We start from the raw sequence: 20247 nt of genomic DNA on the forward strand, positions 1-20247 counted from the left end.
AAATATATGCACCCCTATGTTCATTGCAGCACTATTTACAATAGCCAAAATTTGGAAGCAGCCTAAGTGCCCATCAGTAGATGAATGGATAAAAAAGCTGTGGTACATTTACAAAATGCAATACTATCCACCCATAAAAGAGAAGGAAAACTTACCTTTCACAACAGCATGGATCACCTAGAGGGTATTATGCTAAGTGAAATAAGCCTGTCAGAGAAAGACAAATACCATATGATTTCACTTATATGTGAAATCTAATGAACAAAATAAACAAACAAAATAGAAAGAAACTCATAGCTACGGAGGACAGACTGACAGCTGTCAGAGGGTAGGGGAGGGAGGTTGGGGGGACTGGGTGAAAAAGGTGAGGGGAGTAAGCAAAAAAAAAACAACAAAAACCCTCATGGACATGGACAACAGTATGGAGATTACCAGAAGGAAGGGGAGTGGGGGCAGGTGTAAGAGCGTAAAGATAAATGGTGATGGAAGGAGACTAGACTTTGGATTGTGAGCACACAATGCAATATGCAGATAGTATATTGCAGAATTGTACACTTGAAACCAATATAATTTCACTGGTCAATGTAACCTCAATAAAGTCAATAAAAAAGAAAAGGTTTTAATTTAAAAAGACTGATTATGATATAATTTGTTCAAAGAGTAGAGCATAAATTACAAAAATGGTATATTATTTTTAAAAGCAGACTGTAAGACATATATATTCTATATATGCATATACAGTATGACCCTACTTACATGTCTATATGTTATTTTATTGCTGCATATTGGGATTATAACTTTTTCTCTTTGCTGATTTTTTCCTACACTGAATACATATTATTTTCTAATGAAATAATTTTTTTCAGTGTTGAGTAGGTGGGCACCAGACCAATGGTGCAAACTCAGTGTAGAATCTCCTCTCACACTGGGTCTGCTGCCCAAGTTGAGACTACAACGATGAGCCTTGGCAGTGACCCAAGGGAAAGAACTGAGGGGGGGGGGGGTCCTGTGGTATCAAATAAGGAATAGTGGTTAGGGCCCTGACAGCAATGTGTCACTGAGTATCTGATCACTGAGTTACCGCAGGCATGCATAGAAGAATTTGCCAAAACGAATATAGCTCTTAGGAACCTACTTTGAGGCCCCACCAGGCACTGTCAAAGATTACCTTCCTAGCATACTAGAAAGCATTCTCTGCCGGCAGATATGCCCCTGTAAAATTATTTATAGGAGATTGGTTCACATACTCAAAATGATATGAATCCTTCTAATTATATCCAAACATGCCAAATGTCAGTACAAATTATGCTGAGGGTTCATGTTGCCAAATGTCTTGCCCTAACAAAGAGAAGATAGCTGCAGCGTCAGCACATTAGTTCCTATATAAGCACAACAGATCCCACTGCTTTATCTCCAAGAACCCAGAGGTAAGTGATGAAGGCCTTGGGACTTGAAGGATCCCGGGGCTGGGGCAGAAAGAGCTTACCCCATGATCTATCTCTGAGTATGAAACTACTCCTCCCAACTTTGACTTTTATTTTCATAGAGCTAAGCTTTAGGCCAGGGAAATATTAATTCTGTAACTTTCTTCCTAGAATTTCAGAGCTTAGCTAATTAAAAACACACACACCTGTTGTTTTACAGTGTTAGACACTTCTGAACCTGCATTTTCATCTGGAACTCCAGAGGTAAGACTCAGCTTTATTCATTTATTGATGGCATAGGGGAGTTATTCTAATGAAGATGAGAACAGTTCTTAATTACGCACCATTTCTAGGTTTTTGAAATTATGTTAGATGGTACTTCCAAATGAGTGACTGCTAATAAATGCTAGCAAGTCATTTTTTCAGAACATCTTATTCTCAGAGACTGCCCTCATTTGGGTTCCAGGATTAAAGGACCATTTAGGCCAGCATGAGTTTTGACAGTGAATTCTCAGCTGTACTTAGACCTGTCAAGGGGCAATAGTCTATTACATGCCAACCTCCCTCCACTGCAAGTGTTGAACACTTAATACATTTTTACCATGGTTTTTTAAACACCCCTGAAAAATTCTTACCTAAAAATTTAACAAACAAGCATCTTGCTAAAAACACAATATTTCAGCTACTTTCTAATGATTCACTGTTATTGGTTTTAAGATAGATTTATTATTGTTCATTAAAAAGCGACAAGTATTACAGAGTGCTAAATATAGTACCTAAAATGGAAGTGCTCCTGGCCCTCCCCAAGTAATGCATATCTGAAAGAAAAGAATCAATCTAGTATACCAATATTGTCAGGGCGTATCTATCAATCAGAGGACAATGGCTTACACGCATGTGGTGAACCCTTAACTTTTTGTCTCTTTCCTTTTTCTGGATGGAAAGAAAAGAAGCTGTGGAATTTATGTGGGAGGAAAGGGCCTTCTTCATGCTGAAGCTCTCATTTCTCTATGGTTAGATCCGTTAACTAACAGTTGAAATCTCTCAAGCCGAAAAGAGTGTCAAAGAGGCTTTGGAGTTAAGGCAATGCTAAGTCTCTTGGTAACAAATCAAATGACAACAAAACCCAGAGTACTGAGAATTTATTATGAGATTCTTTTAATGACCCACTGAGAGATATAATACCAAATATTAACATAAAGTAGGTGTTTAAAAATAATTATTTGCCTTATGAGTTAAAAAAAAAAAAAAAGGCCACCTATAAAGGCAAGGATGTTTTTAATAGCTTTGAAAACATCAACCATCATTTGCACAAGACAAACTTTCCTTCCTAACGCTATGCTTGCCCTAGCATATGGCAGATGAAAATATGCAGGAAAAAAGTGGGGATTAAAGAGTGACAGCCGCTATAAAAAAAAATCCACCAACAGTTTCAGCTATATATACAATTACAGTTTAGAGATTAAAACAAGCAAGGATTCCTTCTCAGTCAATTGTAGGTACTCAAGCCCTAAGGATCAAGATACATACAGTCTGGGAAGGGAATTTGCAAAGTCCTAAAAATGAAGACTCAAATAACAATCTCATTCCAAACCAGTTCTGTGTTAGTGTTTGTGTTAGCACACTCATAACCACGGTTTGTAAGAATAGTTACAGCCTAGGCAATAGAGGCTCAACATTTCTTTCATTTCAAATCCTAATTCCCATTATGACTTATTTCTACTTTTCTTGCTCTCCCATTTCTTCCACAAGGCAGAATCCCCTTCTAAATATATCGCAGCCATGAGTTCAGACGCTGAGATGGCTATTTTTGGCGAAGCCGCTCCCTACCTTCGAAAATCAGAAAAGGAGCGGATTGCGGCCCAAAACAAGCCCTTTGATGCTAAAACATCAGTCTTTGTTGCGGAGCCCAAGGAAGCCTATGTGAAGAGCATCATACAAAGCAAGGAAGGAGGAAAAGTAACTGTAAAGACAGAAGGTGGAGCAGTAAGTAAAAACATGGAGAAAATACTTCCTGTTTTATTTATCTCTCTATCTCCTCACTTCAAGTTGAAGCCTAACTTGTTAGGAATTGCCAAGTCTACTGCCAACACAAGCACCTTTGTAGAGCATTTGAGAACACCGTATTTGGAAGGCAAAAGAAATTCTCAGTAGTAACCTCATTTCCTGCCTTCCCAGCTCCCCATGGAACTTTAACCCACTAGTACTGGCCTCCACCATTTCCCTTCTATTACCCAATTCCCAGTTAAATCCCCACACTTGGGAGAAATAAAAACCGAATTCTTGCATCAGAAGAAATACTATTTACAAAGCTAAATAATGTATTAATTCTCCCATTACAGCACCCCGCCCAATGAAAGTTTCTTGTAATGAATGGCAAGGAAAAAAAAAATTTAGCCTATTAGAATAAGAGTGAAAGGACATAACCTCGTAAACCTGGGACAGGGAATGTGAGAGGAAAAAAATCTTTTTTAAAAATGTAGTATCCAAGTTCATCATAAGAAACAGATTTTCTTAGCATCAAACTCTGAAATGAATATCTTTTCATGACTTTAAAAGGACAGTGTTTGCAAGTGTACGATATAACCAAAACAAACAGATAAACATATACCCTACCTCCAACCATTAATAAACACCGGTCTCTTACTTGCCAGACTCTAACTGTCAGGGAAGACCAAGTGTTCCCTATGAACCCTCCAAAATATGACAAGATCGAGGACATGGCCATGATGACCCATCTACACGAGCCTGGAGTGCTGTACAACCTCAAAGAGCGCTATGCAGCCTGGATGATCTACGTGAGCGCCCTTCCACATCTGTTTATTCCCTTTCTCTCTCTGAGTAAAAACAAGATCCACATGTTGCACTTTCTGATTTTCTCAGACCTACTCAGGCCTGTTCTGTGTCACTGTCAATCCCTACAAGTGGCTGCCGGTGTACAAACCCGAGGTGGTGTCTGCCTACCGAGGCAAAAAGCGCCAGGAGGCCCCGCCCCACATCTTCTCCATCTCGGACAATGCCTATCAGTTCATGCTGACTGGTGAGTGATTCATCTGTTTACAGAAATGTGCTAACAGAAATTTTAACAAACAGATTTTGTCTTGGCCCTGATTATAACAATGCATTGCAGCCACAGGGGGCTTAACTGTTTTCAAAGAACTTCCAGAGCCATAATGTTATACATTCTTCCCAGCAACCAGCCATCACCATTTTACAGACAAATAAAGGGAAACTCAGTGCGTTCACTGATCTGCCCAAGCTAACCCAGCTAGATAGACGCTGGAAGCCTAGTTGAAACAATTAACAGAACTCCGTAAACATATCTGTTGCTTTTCCATATTTTTTACTTTCTGATTTGGATAGAAAAATGTTCAAATAGATTTTTTATTTTTTTTAATATTTTTAATAGGTTTAATTTTTATTGTTGAAAGTATTACAGATGTCCCTTTTTTTTTCTTTTTAAATATCCACATCCACAGCAATCAAGGAAAATAGTTACCAGCTATAGCTGGAAAGCTTTGTGAATTCTTTATCTTTAGTGACATAGCTAATACTGCTAGCCTTTGGGGTAGAATAAGAGTTAAAGAAAGAAAAGAGCTATGACTGTCCTCCCAAAAAATTTGATGCATTTTTCTATTAGAATGGAAGAAAATTAAAATCCCTCTTTCTTTGAAAATAATTTTTTAAAATTATTTCAAAGTCTGTAATCCTTTCTCATCAAAGTATAAACAAAGAGCTTTGATACACATTATACGCCCAAATACTGCATTAAAACCTTTTATCTTCACACAGCAAATTTATTGCCTTTGGAAATATTCTAAATTCCTGCATTTTGGTAACTGATAGGGTTTTATTCTATTCCGTTTTTTGTGTTTATTTTGTTGTACTTGTTTTTAAATTGTCCTTTTAAGGAGAAGAGAGAAGAAAAAGGCATTAAATAGGAATCTTCTATTATTAACTGGCCAGCAGTTCTATAAGTATTTCATGCCATTAAACTATTCTTTGGTTGTCAACAGAAGCTAACTACTGTCCAGAACTTAGGTAAATGCTGGCTCCTTTCAGAGGTTTTAATACTCAGCAGCTGCACTAACCACTGCCACCAACCCTACCAAGGTACTCCTAATCTTTGGAACTGTTCCAAATTCAAGATTATTTGTGGCTTCCAAACATGATTTATGTATAAAACCATGCAAAATTGTGGCACTGAACCTGGTTGATGTTATTTTTTAGTATTGTCAAGAGACTAAACATTGTTTTCTTATCTATGCCCCCACTAAATGTAATAATGATCTTTCATGGTTTTTCTTCTACTGGAAAAATAGATCAATCTGAATATGTTCCAAAATCTGTGTATACTTCCCTGAATAGAACTTTAAAGTTCTCTAAAATCTGTACCTGCATCTAAATAATATCCGTATTTGTATCTATTTCTCTGAATAGATTTTTAGATTTGAGAATTCTCTAAAATCTATGATCTATCAGTTACAGAATTAGAGTGTTAACATATCAGATTGGTATAAGTCAACATATCAGTCATATAACTAGTGACAATTTTTGTTTTAACTATTTAAAAAAGTAGATGAAATAAAAAGAATAAAAGTAAATGATAATGCTTTTTATAAAGCATTTTGGGATCCTTCAGCAGAGGAAATCTCTTAAATCCTGAGTGTTTTTATATCAGTATCCACCATAAAATGAATATGCCCATATGTACCAGGCGGTATCGTTAGTTTCTGTTGTTCTCTCCAAGAGACCAAATGAATCCATTAGACAAGTGGTAAGTGGTAGGTAACTAGTCAAACTATGAGAATGTATAAGCTCACTGCCATGGAAACACACACAGGATATCTTTTCCTATATTGGGTGGGATTTTTTCCCCTTTTATGTGGTTCTAGTTATTTGTGACCTGAGAATAATCTTGGAATAATTTCTACTAATATCAGCTCTGAAACTAGCTGTACTAATCTGCGATTATGTTCATCCATAATAAAAGTGAAATGAATCTCTAAAACAGTGTCTTCAAAAAAAGTAAATGAACACAAACATTTACAATTCCAGAGTCCTTCCTTATTTAATATTACCAGCAGTCAAATTAATGATATCAAGAACTGAGAGGAGGACAGGTAGCAGAAATATATATAAATTGAAGTTAAAAGGCTTGAATGTCTTTGACCTTAACAAGCTATATAATTGTTAGAAAAGTCACTTATTCCTTTCTGGGTCTTTAACAGCTTCTTTATCTGTTAAAACTTCAAAATTCTATGATTCTTACTGAAGTATTTACTTATAAAAGTATATGATGCCTGGGATTTTCTCTAAAATAATCTAGTGAGATTTGGCTGGGGATATAGATTATATAAAATTGACCAAATGATAGTAACTGTTGAAGCTGTATGATGGGTATATGGGGGTTCTTTATTGTCTCTACTTTTATTGTCTCTACCTTTGTATATGTTTGAAATTTCCCATAACAAAAGTTATAAAAATAAATAAATTATGAAAAGAAATAGATGATTATTTGCCTCTTGTTTTCACAAATTTTACTCCAAGAGGCAAGTGCTATTTGGGAGCTAAACAAAACACAAAAATTATAAGCAACATCTTCAAAATGTTAAAAAAGACAAGCTAGATTTTATCTGAACTGATTCAAAAATCTTCATATTGACTGGTCTTGATTTCTCTTTCACAGATCGCGAGAACCAGTCCATACTGATCACGTATGTGATGTTTTTCTTCTTCTCTGGTTTGTGGTGATTGTCTTAGATGTTGACAATGTGAGCTGTAGTTCTGCTCTCTTCTTTGGTTTCTATTTGGCAGCGGAGAATCTGGTGCAGGGAAGACTGTGAACACCAAGCGTGTCATCCAGTACTTTGCAACAATTGCAGTTACTGGGGAGAAGAAGAAGGAGGAAACTTCTGGCAAAATGAAGGTGAGTCCGATAGCAGGAGTGAGAGTCAAGACTGCCAGGACTCTCAGGAAGTCTGGGGCCTCAGATGTGAGCACTGCTCTTGCCTTTGCAGGGGACTCTGGAAGATCAAATCATCAGTGCCAACCCCTTACTGGAGGCCTTTGGCAATGCCAAGACCGTGAGGAATGACAACTCTTCTCGCTTTGTAAGTCTCTTGGTCACAGAGGGGTCTTCTCTGCCCTTAAGTGCCATAGTAGCCATCTCTGACCTATCACTGCAACTGCATCACTATGTGCTTCAACTTTTTAATGCTAAATAGCTAAATAATCTTTCTCTTTTCAAGGGTAAATTCATTAGAATCCACTTCGGTACTACAGGGAAGCTGGCTTCTGCAGATATAGAAACATGTGAGTAACAGGACCATTGAAAATCAAAAGAAGTGAAACAAGTGATTTCATTTGCAGGGATATTTTGCAACAGTTGGTAGGTACTGAACCTGCTGCCTGTGAGCCAATGCCAGGCTTAGCCCTGATCTGCTGTGTGTTCCATTTACCTCAATCTCCAGCTGATGGTTCTGTAGCATATTCTGCAATCTCTGCCTCAGAAGCAACCATGAAATTTTTTTCCTTGGCAAACACTAGGGCTATTTATGGGTTCCTACAAGTTACCTATAGATATACAATATATCTCTGTGATTTGCTCTTTATCTGAGCTTTGGTAATTGTTTCCAAGGAAGCCCCTGACCACAGAGTCTGAGATGATATAAGGAAGGAAGGGATGTTAAGGATCAATTATAATACAGAGGCCACAGGTCGCCATAGGAAAAGTTTACTTTCCCTAGAGCAGGTATGCTTCAGTATCTGCTCTTAAATGGTAAGAATCTTGGAAAGCTGCCATATGTATTTGAAATATTTGAAATTCATATATGTATCACCAAGAGGTTTGATCACCAAATTGAAATCTCAATAGAGCCTGTAATATGTCCCAATTGTAGTGAAGACACTGAGGTTCATTTACTATCTCAGCAGCATTTATATTTTCTTCTAATTCAATATCTATTGCCCTTTCTTTCCAGACCTTCTAGAAAAGTCTAGAGTTACTTTCCAGCTAAAGGCAGAAAGAAGTTACCATATTTTTTATCAGATTACTTCCAATAAGAAGCCAGATCTGATTGGTAAGAAAGATCTTAAATTCACATATGAAAGTTAATATTTTTATTAACAATTGTTAATGTAAAATGTATCCCCTGAATTCTGTGTACCCAGAAATGCTCCTGATCACCACAAACCCATATGACTATGCCTTCATCAGTCAAGGGGAGATCACAGTCCCCAGCATTGATGACCAAGAAGAGCTAATGGCCACTGATGTAAGTCACACACACACACACACACACACACACACACACACACTCTTTTTAAAAAACCCATTCTGTATGGGAATGGCAATAGCAAACCCACTGTAGCTATGGTTACTTAGGATATAGTTTAAATTCTCCTAAATAAGTTAGTGTCTTCTGCCCTAATCTTTGTCCTCTCATTTCTCCCGGCAGAGTGCCATTGACATCCTGGGTTTCACTCCTGAAGAGAAAGTGTCCATCTATAAGCTCACGGGGGCAGTAATGCATTATGGGAACATGAAATTCAAGCAAAAGCAGCGTGAGGAACAAGCTGAGCCAGATGGCACTGAAGGTACCAAGTGAAGCTCCATCTGGGTTCAAATTAGAGACTATGGCAAGACAGGAAGCTTATTCTAAACTCAAATCTCCTTTTGTGGCCACACTTCTGAAGGGTATACACACATTTATACACACTGCATGCTTTCCTCACCCCCATTCTTTCTTCACATCTCAGTATCTCCATCATTTCTATCCAGCCCAAATAAATTAAAATGAACCCTAATAAGCCACTTATCTAAAAAAAGCACAATGCAGAGGTGGGTCATACCATTTAGAAAGAGAGTGAGATGGAATAGTGCTCCTGCTTTGCCTTGGCAATGGCAGGTAGGTATGTAAGATAACTTGACCTAGTGATCTATTTCAGCACTAGCTAGATAAACCTGGTGGCTGGTAACAGGATCTGCTCAAACACAGCTGAGGGTGAAGGATGTTCCTAGACATCTGTATGTGTGTATGTTGTCTATATATTAACCTGTACACAGTCTAGGCCACAATTAAGATAAAAAAGAAACTGAGAAAGAAAAACTATATACTTCACGTATGGAAAGGCTATGGAACATATAGGACCTACCACAAAAGCTAATTATCTGCTCCTTGAAGTCCTTGCTGACCTGCCAGCTTGACATTCTCTCTCCCTCCCCTAAACTTCTCAGTAGTTACTTTTGTAACTGACATGTGGCATTTTATATTACAGTCACTGACAGAATTTTAGAGACTCTGTAGTGAAATTTATTTCCCACATTTTCAGATAAAGAAACTGATCCAATGAGATGAAATTGGGAGGAGTAAAACTAAGATGAGGATACATATATTCTTTTACCCATCCCTAACAGAGGATATTAAGATGTATTTACCTTATCCTTCCAACTACACCTAATGTGTCTTAAGAGCAGAGACTATGGCTTGTACCTTACATAAAATATTTCCATAAACACTGAACATATATTTATTGTTGATGAATTTCTCAAAAGCTGCTTGCAATAAATTACTAAAGACCAGTGTAACTAACTGACTACTTATTAGCAAGCACATCCTCTCATGTACAGAGAGCTTCATCTGATCTTCTATAGAATTATTTACATGTTTTATTTAAATAATAAAGAAAATGGATTGGAGAAAAATGAAAAGATTAGGTTAAAGAGGGTATCAGCCATTAAACTACAGTTCTTGAATTCTATTTCTGCAGTTGCTGACAAGGCAGCCTATCTCCAGAATCTGAACTCTGCTGACCTGCTCAAAGCCCTCTGCTACCCCAGGGTCAAGGTCGGCAATGAGTATGTCACCAAAGGCCAGACTGTACAGCAGGTAAGTGCACAATCCCAAGGAATCATACACATCCAGGCCTTTTAATAATGCCAACAAACATTATTCCTTTAATAATGCCTTTAATAACACCAAAAATATTACTCTGTCCATGAAGGTATACAACTCCGTGGGTGCTCTGGCCAAAGCCGTCTATGAGAAGATGTTCCTGTGGATGGTCACCCGCATCAACCAGCAGCTGGACACCAAGCAGCCCAGGCAGTACTTCATTGGGGTGTTGGACATTGCTGGCTTTGAGATCTTTGATGTGAGTTATCTTCATTTTAATAAAAAGTGGGAGGAAGGTAATTTGGACTTTTATATATGTACTACATATTATGATTATTCATTTACATTTGTAGTTTCTACATTGCTTTCTCCAACACTGCTCCTAGAGTTACCTCCAAAATATCTAAGAAGTAACAGAATGTAATAATAATGATAACTAACATTCATTGAGAAGTCAGTGTATTTCTGACACTATGCTAAGCACTTCAAAATGTTACCTCATTTAATCTTCCAAACAACTCACCAAGGAGTAATTAATATTACTACTAATAACATGTGGAGAAAAAGAGATCTGGAAAATCAACACACTCTATAAGGCAAAGCCAGGACAGGAAACCAGCTCTGAAGCACTTGGTGGATCAAGGCATCACTCATGGATAAGAAAGGGCCTACAGGCAGAAAAAGGTTCATGTGACACATACCATTTCCCCTCTGGGGCATCAGTTTCATCATTGATAAAATGAGGATGTAAATTGTAACAAAGGCTCAGATCTTCAATTGTTATACCACATCAGGTTCCTACTTTCACAGACCTGACAAGAAGGATTTGCCAAATTTTTGATATGAATAGAACAGAAATTATATAAGCTTTTCATAATAATGTGACAGTCAAAAGTTAAAATGTGAACTTTATCTTAAATTGGAGAATGAGGGTGGTAAAAGAAGTGAGGTTTTCCAACAAATTACTTTTACCCTTAAATCTAAACAATAACTCATGGGATCATGGTTGTACTTTTAATGAATAATATTGCCCATGCATCTTAGAGATAGAAGGAGGTAAATTCTACCAGAACTCTTGCTGTGTGACTGATACCTATGCCTTTAAATAATGTCCAGAATTAATGAAAAAGGTTCATGTCAAAAATAATCATTTTTCCCTGGGATGTTTGAAGAAACAACAATTAGTTTAAATTTTATTTCATTACTATCTTCTACATGTTTTTCAATAAAATATTTTCTCAATAATGAATTTCACTGCTATAAAATCCATTCAATATTGGAAATTTTGTTTTATGCAGTATAACAGCCTGGAACAGCTGTGCATCAACTTCACCAATGAGAAACTGCAACAGTTTTTCAACCACCACATGTTCGTGCTGGAGCAGGAGGAGTACAAGAAGGAAGGCATCGAGTGGACATTCATTGACTTTGGGATGGACCTGGCTGCCTGCATTGAGCTCATCGAGAAGGTCTGTTTGACTTTTAAAGAAAGGCTGAACTCTAAGGATAACTTTTCCAAGTGTCTTAAGCAACTTTAGACAGTATTATGTTCATCTTCAATAGATTGATTTCAGAACCAATTAGAAAATTAGTATTTAGAAATAACTTTCTCCTTTCAACTTTTACATAAGAGGGGTCAGAGTGTTCACTTTCATTTTGTTCTAACCAGTTTTGTTCTAACACTGACTCAAATCCAATTTTACAGCAGCACTGAAGACTTTATTGATATAGTCTGCTTCACTGGAAGAACTACCTCATTAGTTCTAATTCTATCTCCATCATGATCCAATAAAAATAAGTCTTTTTCCTAAATAAAAATTAATGCACAGGTAACACAGCTACAGCTTATATGAAAGTTAATCTGTTTGGAGGTCAAGAAGTTAAATTGCTTATGCTTCTTCATAATCTATCTTTAAGGAAATTAAATACACAAAATGTCTTAAATAAGGTTTGGATCATTTATACTATTTAATTATTGTATATGAAGTAAACATCATTCTAAGTTAGTATTTTCATAGCAAAATAAAACTTTGACAATAGGTTAATTCCCTCAATAGGGAAAAAGGTATGATAAGTAAAGAACCTTTTAACAGATTACCCCCCACATGCTGTGCTGACATCTGGAGTTTGTATCCAGCTCGTCTTTTAATAAAAATAATGCTGAGCAAAAAAAGAAGAATCCAAAAAAATGAGGATATTATAAGGAGCCTCTGGAACAACCTCAAGCATACTAACATTTGCATCATGGGGGTACCAGGAGGAGAACAGAGAGAGCAAGAAACTGAAAACCTGTGTGAAAAAATAATGATGGAAAACTTCCCAGACCTAGTGAAGGAAATACATATACAAGTCCAGAAAGCACAGAGTCCCAAACAAGATGAACCCAAAGAGGCCCACACCAAGGCATATCATAATTAAAATGCAAAAGGTTAAAGACAAAGAAAGAATCTTAAAAACAGAAAGGGAAAAGCAGTTAAGTTACCTAAAGGGGAACTCCCATAAGACTGTCAGCTGATTTCTCAACAGAAACTTTGCAGGCCAGAAGGAAATAACAAGAAATATTAAAATTGGCCCTGCCCAGTGTGACTCAGTTGGTTGGAGCATAGTCTCATACACCAAAAGGTTGCCAGTTCGATTTCCAATCAGGACACATACCTAGGTTAGGGGTTTGATCTCCAGTCAGGGAATGTTCAGGAGGCAACTGATCAATGCTTCTCTCTCACATCCATGTTTCTCTCTCTCCCTTCTTCTCTCTCTAAGATCAACAAAAAACATATCCTCAGGTGAGGATTTTTTTAAATTACACTAAAAATAGAAATACTCAAACTGAGAAAAGCAAGGACCTACAACCAAGATTATTCTACCCAGCAAAACTATCATTGAGAATCAAAGGACATTTAAGAGCTTCCCATACAAAGAAAAGCTAAAGGAGTTCATCTCCATCAAACCAGTATTCCATGAAATGTTAAAGGGCCTTCTTTAAGAAGAAGGAAAAATAAAATAAAAAACATGAATAATAAAATGGCAATAAATACATATTTGTCAATAATTGAATCTAAAAACAAAATAAACGAACAAGCAGAACAGAAACAGACTCAGATACAGAGAGCATTTTGACAGTTGCCAGATGGAAGGGGGGGCTTGGGGGTATGGGTGAAAATGTTAAGGGGTTAAGAAGTACAAATTGATTGTTACAGAATAGTCACAGGGATATATATAGTCAATAATATTGTAACAACTATGTATGGTGTCAGATGGGTACAAGATTTATCGGGATGATCACTTAGTAAGTTATATAATGTCTAATCACTGAGTTGTAAACCTGAAACTAATATAATATTGTATGTCAATTATAACTGAAAAATAAATTATTTAAAGTCAAAAAAATTATGCTGTGGATTGAATGTGATAAAAATGGTAGAAAGGTCATTCTAGTGAAAAACATTGTGACTCTGTTATACTTTCTTTTTTTTAAATATATCTTTATTGATTTCAGAGAGAGGAAAGGAGAGGGAGAGAGAGAGAGAAACATCAATGATGAGAGAGTCATTGATCAAGCCCACACATCGGGCATATGCCCTGACTGGGAATCGAACTCTGATTGCCTGGATCCTAGGTTGACACTCAACCGCTGAGGCACGCCCGGCAGGGCGTGACTCTGTTATACTTTATAAATATAATTAATTGGGGAATGATCATAATTTGATCAAATACTATGTCTATGTCTTTTGAAAGAAGACAGGTTGACACCAATGTCTACCTTTCTGAATTCAGCCACTAGGCATCTTCTCTATCCTGGAAGAGGAGTGCATGTTCCCGAAGGCCACAGACACCTCCTTCAAGAACAAGCTGTATGACCAGCACCTGGGCAAGTCTGCCAACTTCCAGAAACCCAAAGTTGTCAAAGGCAAGGCTGAGGCCCACTTTTCTCTGGTCCACTACGCGGGCACCGTGGACTACAACATTGCTGGCTGGCTTGACAAGAACAAGGACCCCCTGAATGAGACCGTGGTTGGGCTATACCAGAAGTCTTCAATGAAGGCTCTGGCCAGTCTCTTTTCCACATATGCTGGCACTGAAGCAGGTACTTTCTGTGCTCTTAATCTAATTTAAACCTATTCCCACAGAATGTTCACATACCATTCCCGCCTCTGGGATCCTACTTTAATTGATGTATTTTCTTTTACCTCAGACACTGGTGCCAAAAAAGGTGCTAAGAAGAAGGGCTCTTCTTTCCAGACTGTCTCAGCTCTTTTCAGGGTACAGTACAAATTTAATTCAGAAAACCTATTAAGTTTCTATGAATTATAATTATAGAACTCAGAATAAATTAGGAGGGAATGGAATGTTAATAAAAATCACTTCAAATATTCACTCTTCTCAGGGTACATCCAAAGCAATACTTCTGCAGGGTCGGTGCTTTACCATTGCTCCTCATTATGACTGTCTGATGCATTCAAGAATGCCAAAAAGCTTTCTTATTATATAATAAGGCTGATTTTTAAAGAAGCACAGCTGAACTTCAAAGCTATCCCTGTGGAAGGCTGTATCTTTTTTCCACTAATGTTGCCCTTGAGAATGTTCCTGAGTTCCTCTTTGAGAATGAGCCTCAGATATACTCTTTTAAACATCCTTCCACCAAAACACATCTTTGTCCTCTGAGGTAGATTTAATTTTTTGTAATAGATGAAAATAACCTAAAGCCAAGCCTAGTGATTTATATAGATGATTAAGATAGAAAATGTCTCCTGAGATTAAAACAGCAATAATTTTACTGCAAGTAATGTGACTTTCTTAGGTGGCTTAAAGAATGTATTAAAACGACCGGTCTAATGGCTACTTTGTCAGAATCTGTATGGCTAAGCTTATTTCCTTTTAAATGCAGATATAACCTATGACCTAAACAGCAAAACTGCCCTGTTCTTTTTCTTTCTCAATACCAATCTGCACTATCTCACCCTAGACTATTGTCTTATAACTTATCTTTGTACATGTTTTTAAGATTAGAAATTCATTACTTTTGTTTATTTCCTAATGGTTTAATGAGATGGAGGAGACAATGCTGCCTTCTCAAAGAGTGTATCTAAGAAATACTGAGAAATATTTATATGCGAGTTTTCTATGATTAAGTAAAACACCATCATCTGTCATGGCCAATTACCCTATTTCTGGAATAACTCACCCCCTATGTTTCAGGCTGTGGATCATTTTCAGGTACCTAAGATCCACCCCTACAAGGTTATAGAGTTTCATGATTTTAGACTCTTCAAAGAAAATACAAAAAGAAGAAACTCAAGGAAGGAATGGCAAAAGTTGGAACAGTTGCTAACCTAGGTTACCACTGTAAACCACTACTGTGAAAATTATTAGCACTAACAGAGATGAAAGAGATCTTAGAGGTAATCTCAATTATTTTCAAATGAGGTCCAGAGTGACAAAAACGATTTTGTAAAATCAAGCAGCTCATTAGTGGCAGAGCAAAACCATAGTCTTTTGTCTTCTGATTCCCAGTTGAGAACACTTCCTATGCATCAAGGCTCCTGAATTTTCAGTTTGCTTATAGGATAGATCTTAAGTGTTAGAAATTAAAACCTTGGACAGCTACATTTCTTCCCAGTATTTTGGCCTTTTGGTTACTTGGCAGTCTAGAATTTTGATATCTTTAAAATACAGAGCAATTGAAGCCTCACAGAGTATATTGCTTATAATTACAAAATAGATATCTGAACTAGAACTTTCTCATCAAGTCTCTTCTATCTGGTTTCTAGGAAAATTTAAATAAACTGATGACCAACCTGAGGTGCACACACCCTCACTTTGTACGGTGCATCATTCCCAATGAAACCAAAACTCCCGGTAAGATATAAGAGCATGAAATAATCAGAGGCACAAGTTTGAAAATTCAGTGCCCAGCTGTAAGTACTCTAATATATTTTTAGGGGCCATGGAGCATGAACTTGTCCTGCACCAGCTGAGGTGTAATGGTGTGCTGGAAGGCATCCGCATCTGCAGGAAGGGATTCCCAAGCAGAATCTTATATGGGGACTTTAAACAAAGGCCAGTCTGTCTTTGTTGTATTTCACTGAATGCCATGAATAGTTAATCATCTTAATTGTTGTCCTCTGTTTATTGTATTTCATGTATCCTGCTTAGTAAATATTATAAAATTAAGAAGTCAAATAAGATAGTCTCTTGGTGGTAGGACAGAATAACAGGTTAGAAGAGGTGGCATTTCTTAATAATAAGGAGAAGGCATGCTTAGACAGTGGAAAAATCATATTGTTTTACTATCTGAACTTAAAGAACAGATGGATTTTCTAATTTTAGTCTTTCTCTGAGATTTTTATTGATGTTTCTTTTTGGTGTAATTTGATTTTCATATATGATCACACCTTCCTAATCTTTCTTCGACTGAACAGATACAAAGTTTTAAATGCAAGTGCTATCCCAGAGGGACAGTTCATTGACAGCAAGAAAGCTTCTGAGAAACTTCTAGGGTCTATTGACATTGATCACACCCAATATAAATTTGGACATACAAAGGTATAGCTGTTAATTATTTACACCTGATCCAAGTACCTTCTGCCACCTCTGTGTCTCCTGTAGTATGGGGGATGCTTTGTAACTCTCCCTTTCTCTTCAAAGGTTTTCTTCAAAGCTGGCCTTCTGGGTCTTCTGGAAGAAATGAGAGATGACAAATTGGCCCAGATTATAACAAGAACTCAAGCTGTCTGTAGGGGATTCCTAATGAGGGTAGAATATCAAAAGATGCTGCAAAGGAGGTAACAACTGTGCTGAACATCAGAATTGTAAGGTCCTTTAGGGACTATCAGTCAGCCTCCCTCACTCACTCACTCTTTCATTTTGTGGCTGTGTGCTTTTCACCCAGTTAAGAAATCACTCCTACAACACATCAGCTTTTGCTGATCCTCTCACTTGGATTCCCTCCAAAACTTCTCTCCTCCCTCCAATTTCTCCCTTCCTATCCATCTCACATACAGCTGCAGGAATAATTTGCAGTAAGCACTATTTCATCATGCCACATCTCAGTTTGTGGTTCCCCATGGTCTGCTGTGTCAAATTCAAGTCACCTTGCATGGCTGTCAAGCCCTCTATATTCCCCATCTCATCTATCATTTCCAACCACACAGCCTTTCCTGCCAGGCTAAACAATTTGCTTATCTCCTATTTTCAGGTTTGTATAAGCCCTCTCCCCCATTCTGATTTATCTATTTATAAATTCAAAACTTCCATTCCTCCTTTCTCTAATTAACTTCATCCAGCTCTATCTACACAGCACTACTCCATTCCCTGTCCTCACACACACATTTTTGCACTCGTTTTATTCAATAACTACTTATTTAGGTCTGCAACATGTGTTCCCAAGTCATTTACATGTGTCTGTCTACATTATGATCTGTGTCCTAGTATCTGCCTTCTCAGAGTTATGGTTCTCATAAATTGGACCTGTAAAAATAGAATTTCTCTGTTAGAAAGCTTGAAGAAACATACACATTGCTACCAGATAGTCAAACCTTGTCAATCTATTGCTACAGTTTGCAGAAAGGATAACTTTTATTATTTTATAATTTTATTTAAATAAAACAAATTTTAGAGCTCAATCTGTGCTGAATGCACTGCAGATATTCAAAATAAAATGAGTGAGAATGAGGCATTTCAAATAATTTGATAAAAGGCAGTATATTATCTGAAGAAACTAACAAAAGTTTATAGAGTGGATAACTCAGTGGCGAGTTAAATAATGAGAGGTTTCAAGGAAGACATGACAAATCATAAGCTCAAGTTAGGTAGGGCAATTAAGAAAGCAAAAAGCAACCTATGCCATTTCATAGTTCACATCCATATGCCAACAGCCAAGCAGCTAAATCAATTTACAATTGCCACATCCACTCCCAAATCACTAATATTTCAAATGATCTTAAAATTGTACATGGTGCTCATACATGTAAAGTATTCCCCCTCTAATATCGGCTTCATTGCTAGTTTGACAGAAACTGGAAAACCCAGAATTGTTCAATATGATCAGCACACATTAGCAAAGTAGTTATACTGAGTATTATTATAAGTGTGAGTGTGAAGATGTGCACGTGTGTACAAGTGTGTGTATAAAGCCTGCATATAACATACACAGAATCTGACATATCATTTATATGTTGGGGGGTCATTAAAAGGGGAGTTTGTATATAATAAAAATAATGACGTCGTCTCTAATAGATCAGCCTACACTGGTATTTCTGTGCCATTTCAGGGAAGCCCTCTTCTGCATCCAGTACAACATCCGCGCCTTCATGAACGTCAAGCACTGGCCCTGGATGAAGCTCTTCTTCAAGATCAAGCCCCTCCTCAAGAGCGCAGAGACCGAGAAGGAGATGGCCACCATGAAGGAAGAGTTCCAGAAAACCAAGGATGAACTTGCCAAATCAGAGGCAAAGAGAAAGGAACTGGAGGAAAAAATGGTCACTCTTTTAAAAGAGAAAAATGACCTACAGCTCCAGGTTCAGTCTGTGAGTACTCTGTGTTCTGAATGTACCATGTTACTAAAGCTTTTCTGGAATTCACATGTACTTTGGATTTATAAATGACGTTTTCTTGAAAAACAAAATCTCAAGTTGTGTTTTTAGTATTTCACTTTGCTTACAATATGCCTATGAGGAAGGCACAATTACTTCCAAATTACAAATGGAAAAGAAAAAAATTGAAGAATGTATTTCACATATCATAAATTTATCATGAAGAAAGCGGTTTAAAGGCAAGCCCCCAAATCTCATTTTATCCATTTGCCTTGCTTGCTTCATGCCAGCCTTAAAATATAGTCTTGTTTTCTGAATGCATGTGTAGAGACTATATTTAAATTCAAGACAGATGATAGTATTCTTATTCTTCTCTGTATCTCTTTTCCTCAGCCCCTGAGACTAAGCTCAATGAACTTACTTATGGTACTTTAACTGTACTACCAGGGTATAACGTAGAGCGACATGTCCTCTATGATTCTTCTTTTGATACAAATGCCAAGTTCTTAAAGCCTCTGTTTACTGGTTTAGGAAGGAGTTGTAATCAGAGTGGGGGGTAGGTTTGACACCTACACTCTGGCTAAACACAACTTTACTTGGTCCAGCAAGCCCAACACTGTCAAGAAGAAACCTGTGAAAATAAGTTTTCCTAAAATTTTTAAGCTGTTTTAAAATCTCCTTCTGATAACTTTACTTATATGAAAGTTATAGCTTCCCAAAAGCATAGGATCATAGTCTCTTCATCTTAAACTCTTTGATAGTCAGTGAGTAAATTATTTATTGAGTGCATCACTGTTTAAAATAGATGCAAAGGAACCCTGGGAAGTCCCCATATCATCCATTTAAGCATTTAAAAACAAGATATGAACAAAACAAACACCAAGAAGTTAAAGAAATTATCCAGGCCAGTGTAATCTAATAAATTAGTGGTTGACCTGATTTTTATTTGAGTTCTTTAGTAACTTATAAAAATGTTATTGAGCCATATGGTTTTTCAAAATTATATATTCTTATATATTCTAAAATTCATTTTGAGACTAAGAAAATTCTTAAAATGAAAATGAAAATTCTGGGTAATTATAGCACTGTTATGGACTATCAAGAAGGTTTTGAGTGTATAAAAACGCTGCATGGAAATGTATTCACAGGCAAACATAAGGTCTTTTTCTTTCCTTTTTAAAATTCAGTATAGCAACTAGTCGCTTGAGGTGAGTAGGATATGCTCAAAAACAAAACTAACCAATTTGACTAAGTCAGAAACTTTGAATATTACAGCTGAAATGCGGTTAGCAATCATTTCTTCCAACCTGCTTATTACATATGAGATAAATGAACATAAGAGAAAAAAAAGCAATAAAGGTCAGACATATGGAGGCATATTTGGGACAAGACCCC

The 20247-nt window shown here is 37.0% G+C and overlaps 1 protein-coding gene across 2 annotated transcripts in view; it reads left to right on the forward strand.

Annotated features, from left to right (window-relative positions):
• Positions 1–1369: 1369 nt before the first annotated feature.
• The window catches only part of LOC107544598 (myosin-8), a 29470-nt gene continuing 10592 nt past the window's right edge, over positions 1370–20247 (forward strand). The window contains exons 1-22 of one of the 2 annotated variants that reach the window (XM_016222526.2): positions 1370–1427; positions 1645–1688; positions 3177–3410; positions 4079–4222; positions 4308–4464; positions 7114–7141; positions 7242–7353; positions 7445–7537; positions 7676–7739; positions 8408–8506; positions 8598–8701; positions 8885–9023; positions 10197–10315; positions 10431–10580; positions 11620–11790; positions 14096–14405; positions 14514–14581; positions 16090–16177; positions 16261–16378; positions 16741–16864; positions 16967–17103; positions 18591–18846. In XM_016222526.2, the coding sequence (XP_016078012.2) occupies positions 3207–3410; positions 4079–4222; positions 4308–4464; positions 7114–7141; positions 7242–7353; positions 7445–7537; positions 7676–7739; positions 8408–8506; positions 8598–8701; positions 8885–9023; positions 10197–10315; positions 10431–10580; positions 11620–11790; positions 14096–14405; positions 14514–14581; positions 16090–16177; positions 16261–16378; positions 16741–16864; positions 16967–17103; positions 18591–18846 (2685 nt within the window). In that variant the 5' untranslated portion in view covers positions 1370–1427; positions 1645–1688; positions 3177–3206. The remainder of the gene's footprint in view (positions 1428–1644; positions 1689–3176; positions 3411–4078; positions 4223–4307; positions 4465–7113; positions 7142–7241; positions 7354–7444; positions 7538–7675; positions 7740–8407; positions 8507–8597; positions 8702–8884; positions 9024–10196; positions 10316–10430; positions 10581–11619; positions 11791–14095; positions 14406–14513; positions 14582–16089; positions 16178–16260; positions 16379–16740; positions 16865–16966; positions 17104–18590; positions 18847–20247) is intronic. The other variant, XM_016222527.2, reaches the window with a different exon arrangement.

This window comes from Miniopterus natalensis, chromosome 17 (genome assembly GCF_054644295.1).
Source record: "Miniopterus natalensis isolate mMinNat1 chromosome 17, mMinNat1.hap1, whole genome shotgun sequence".
NCBI classification, from domain to species: Eukaryota; Metazoa; Chordata; class Mammalia; order Chiroptera; family Miniopteridae; genus Miniopterus; species Miniopterus natalensis.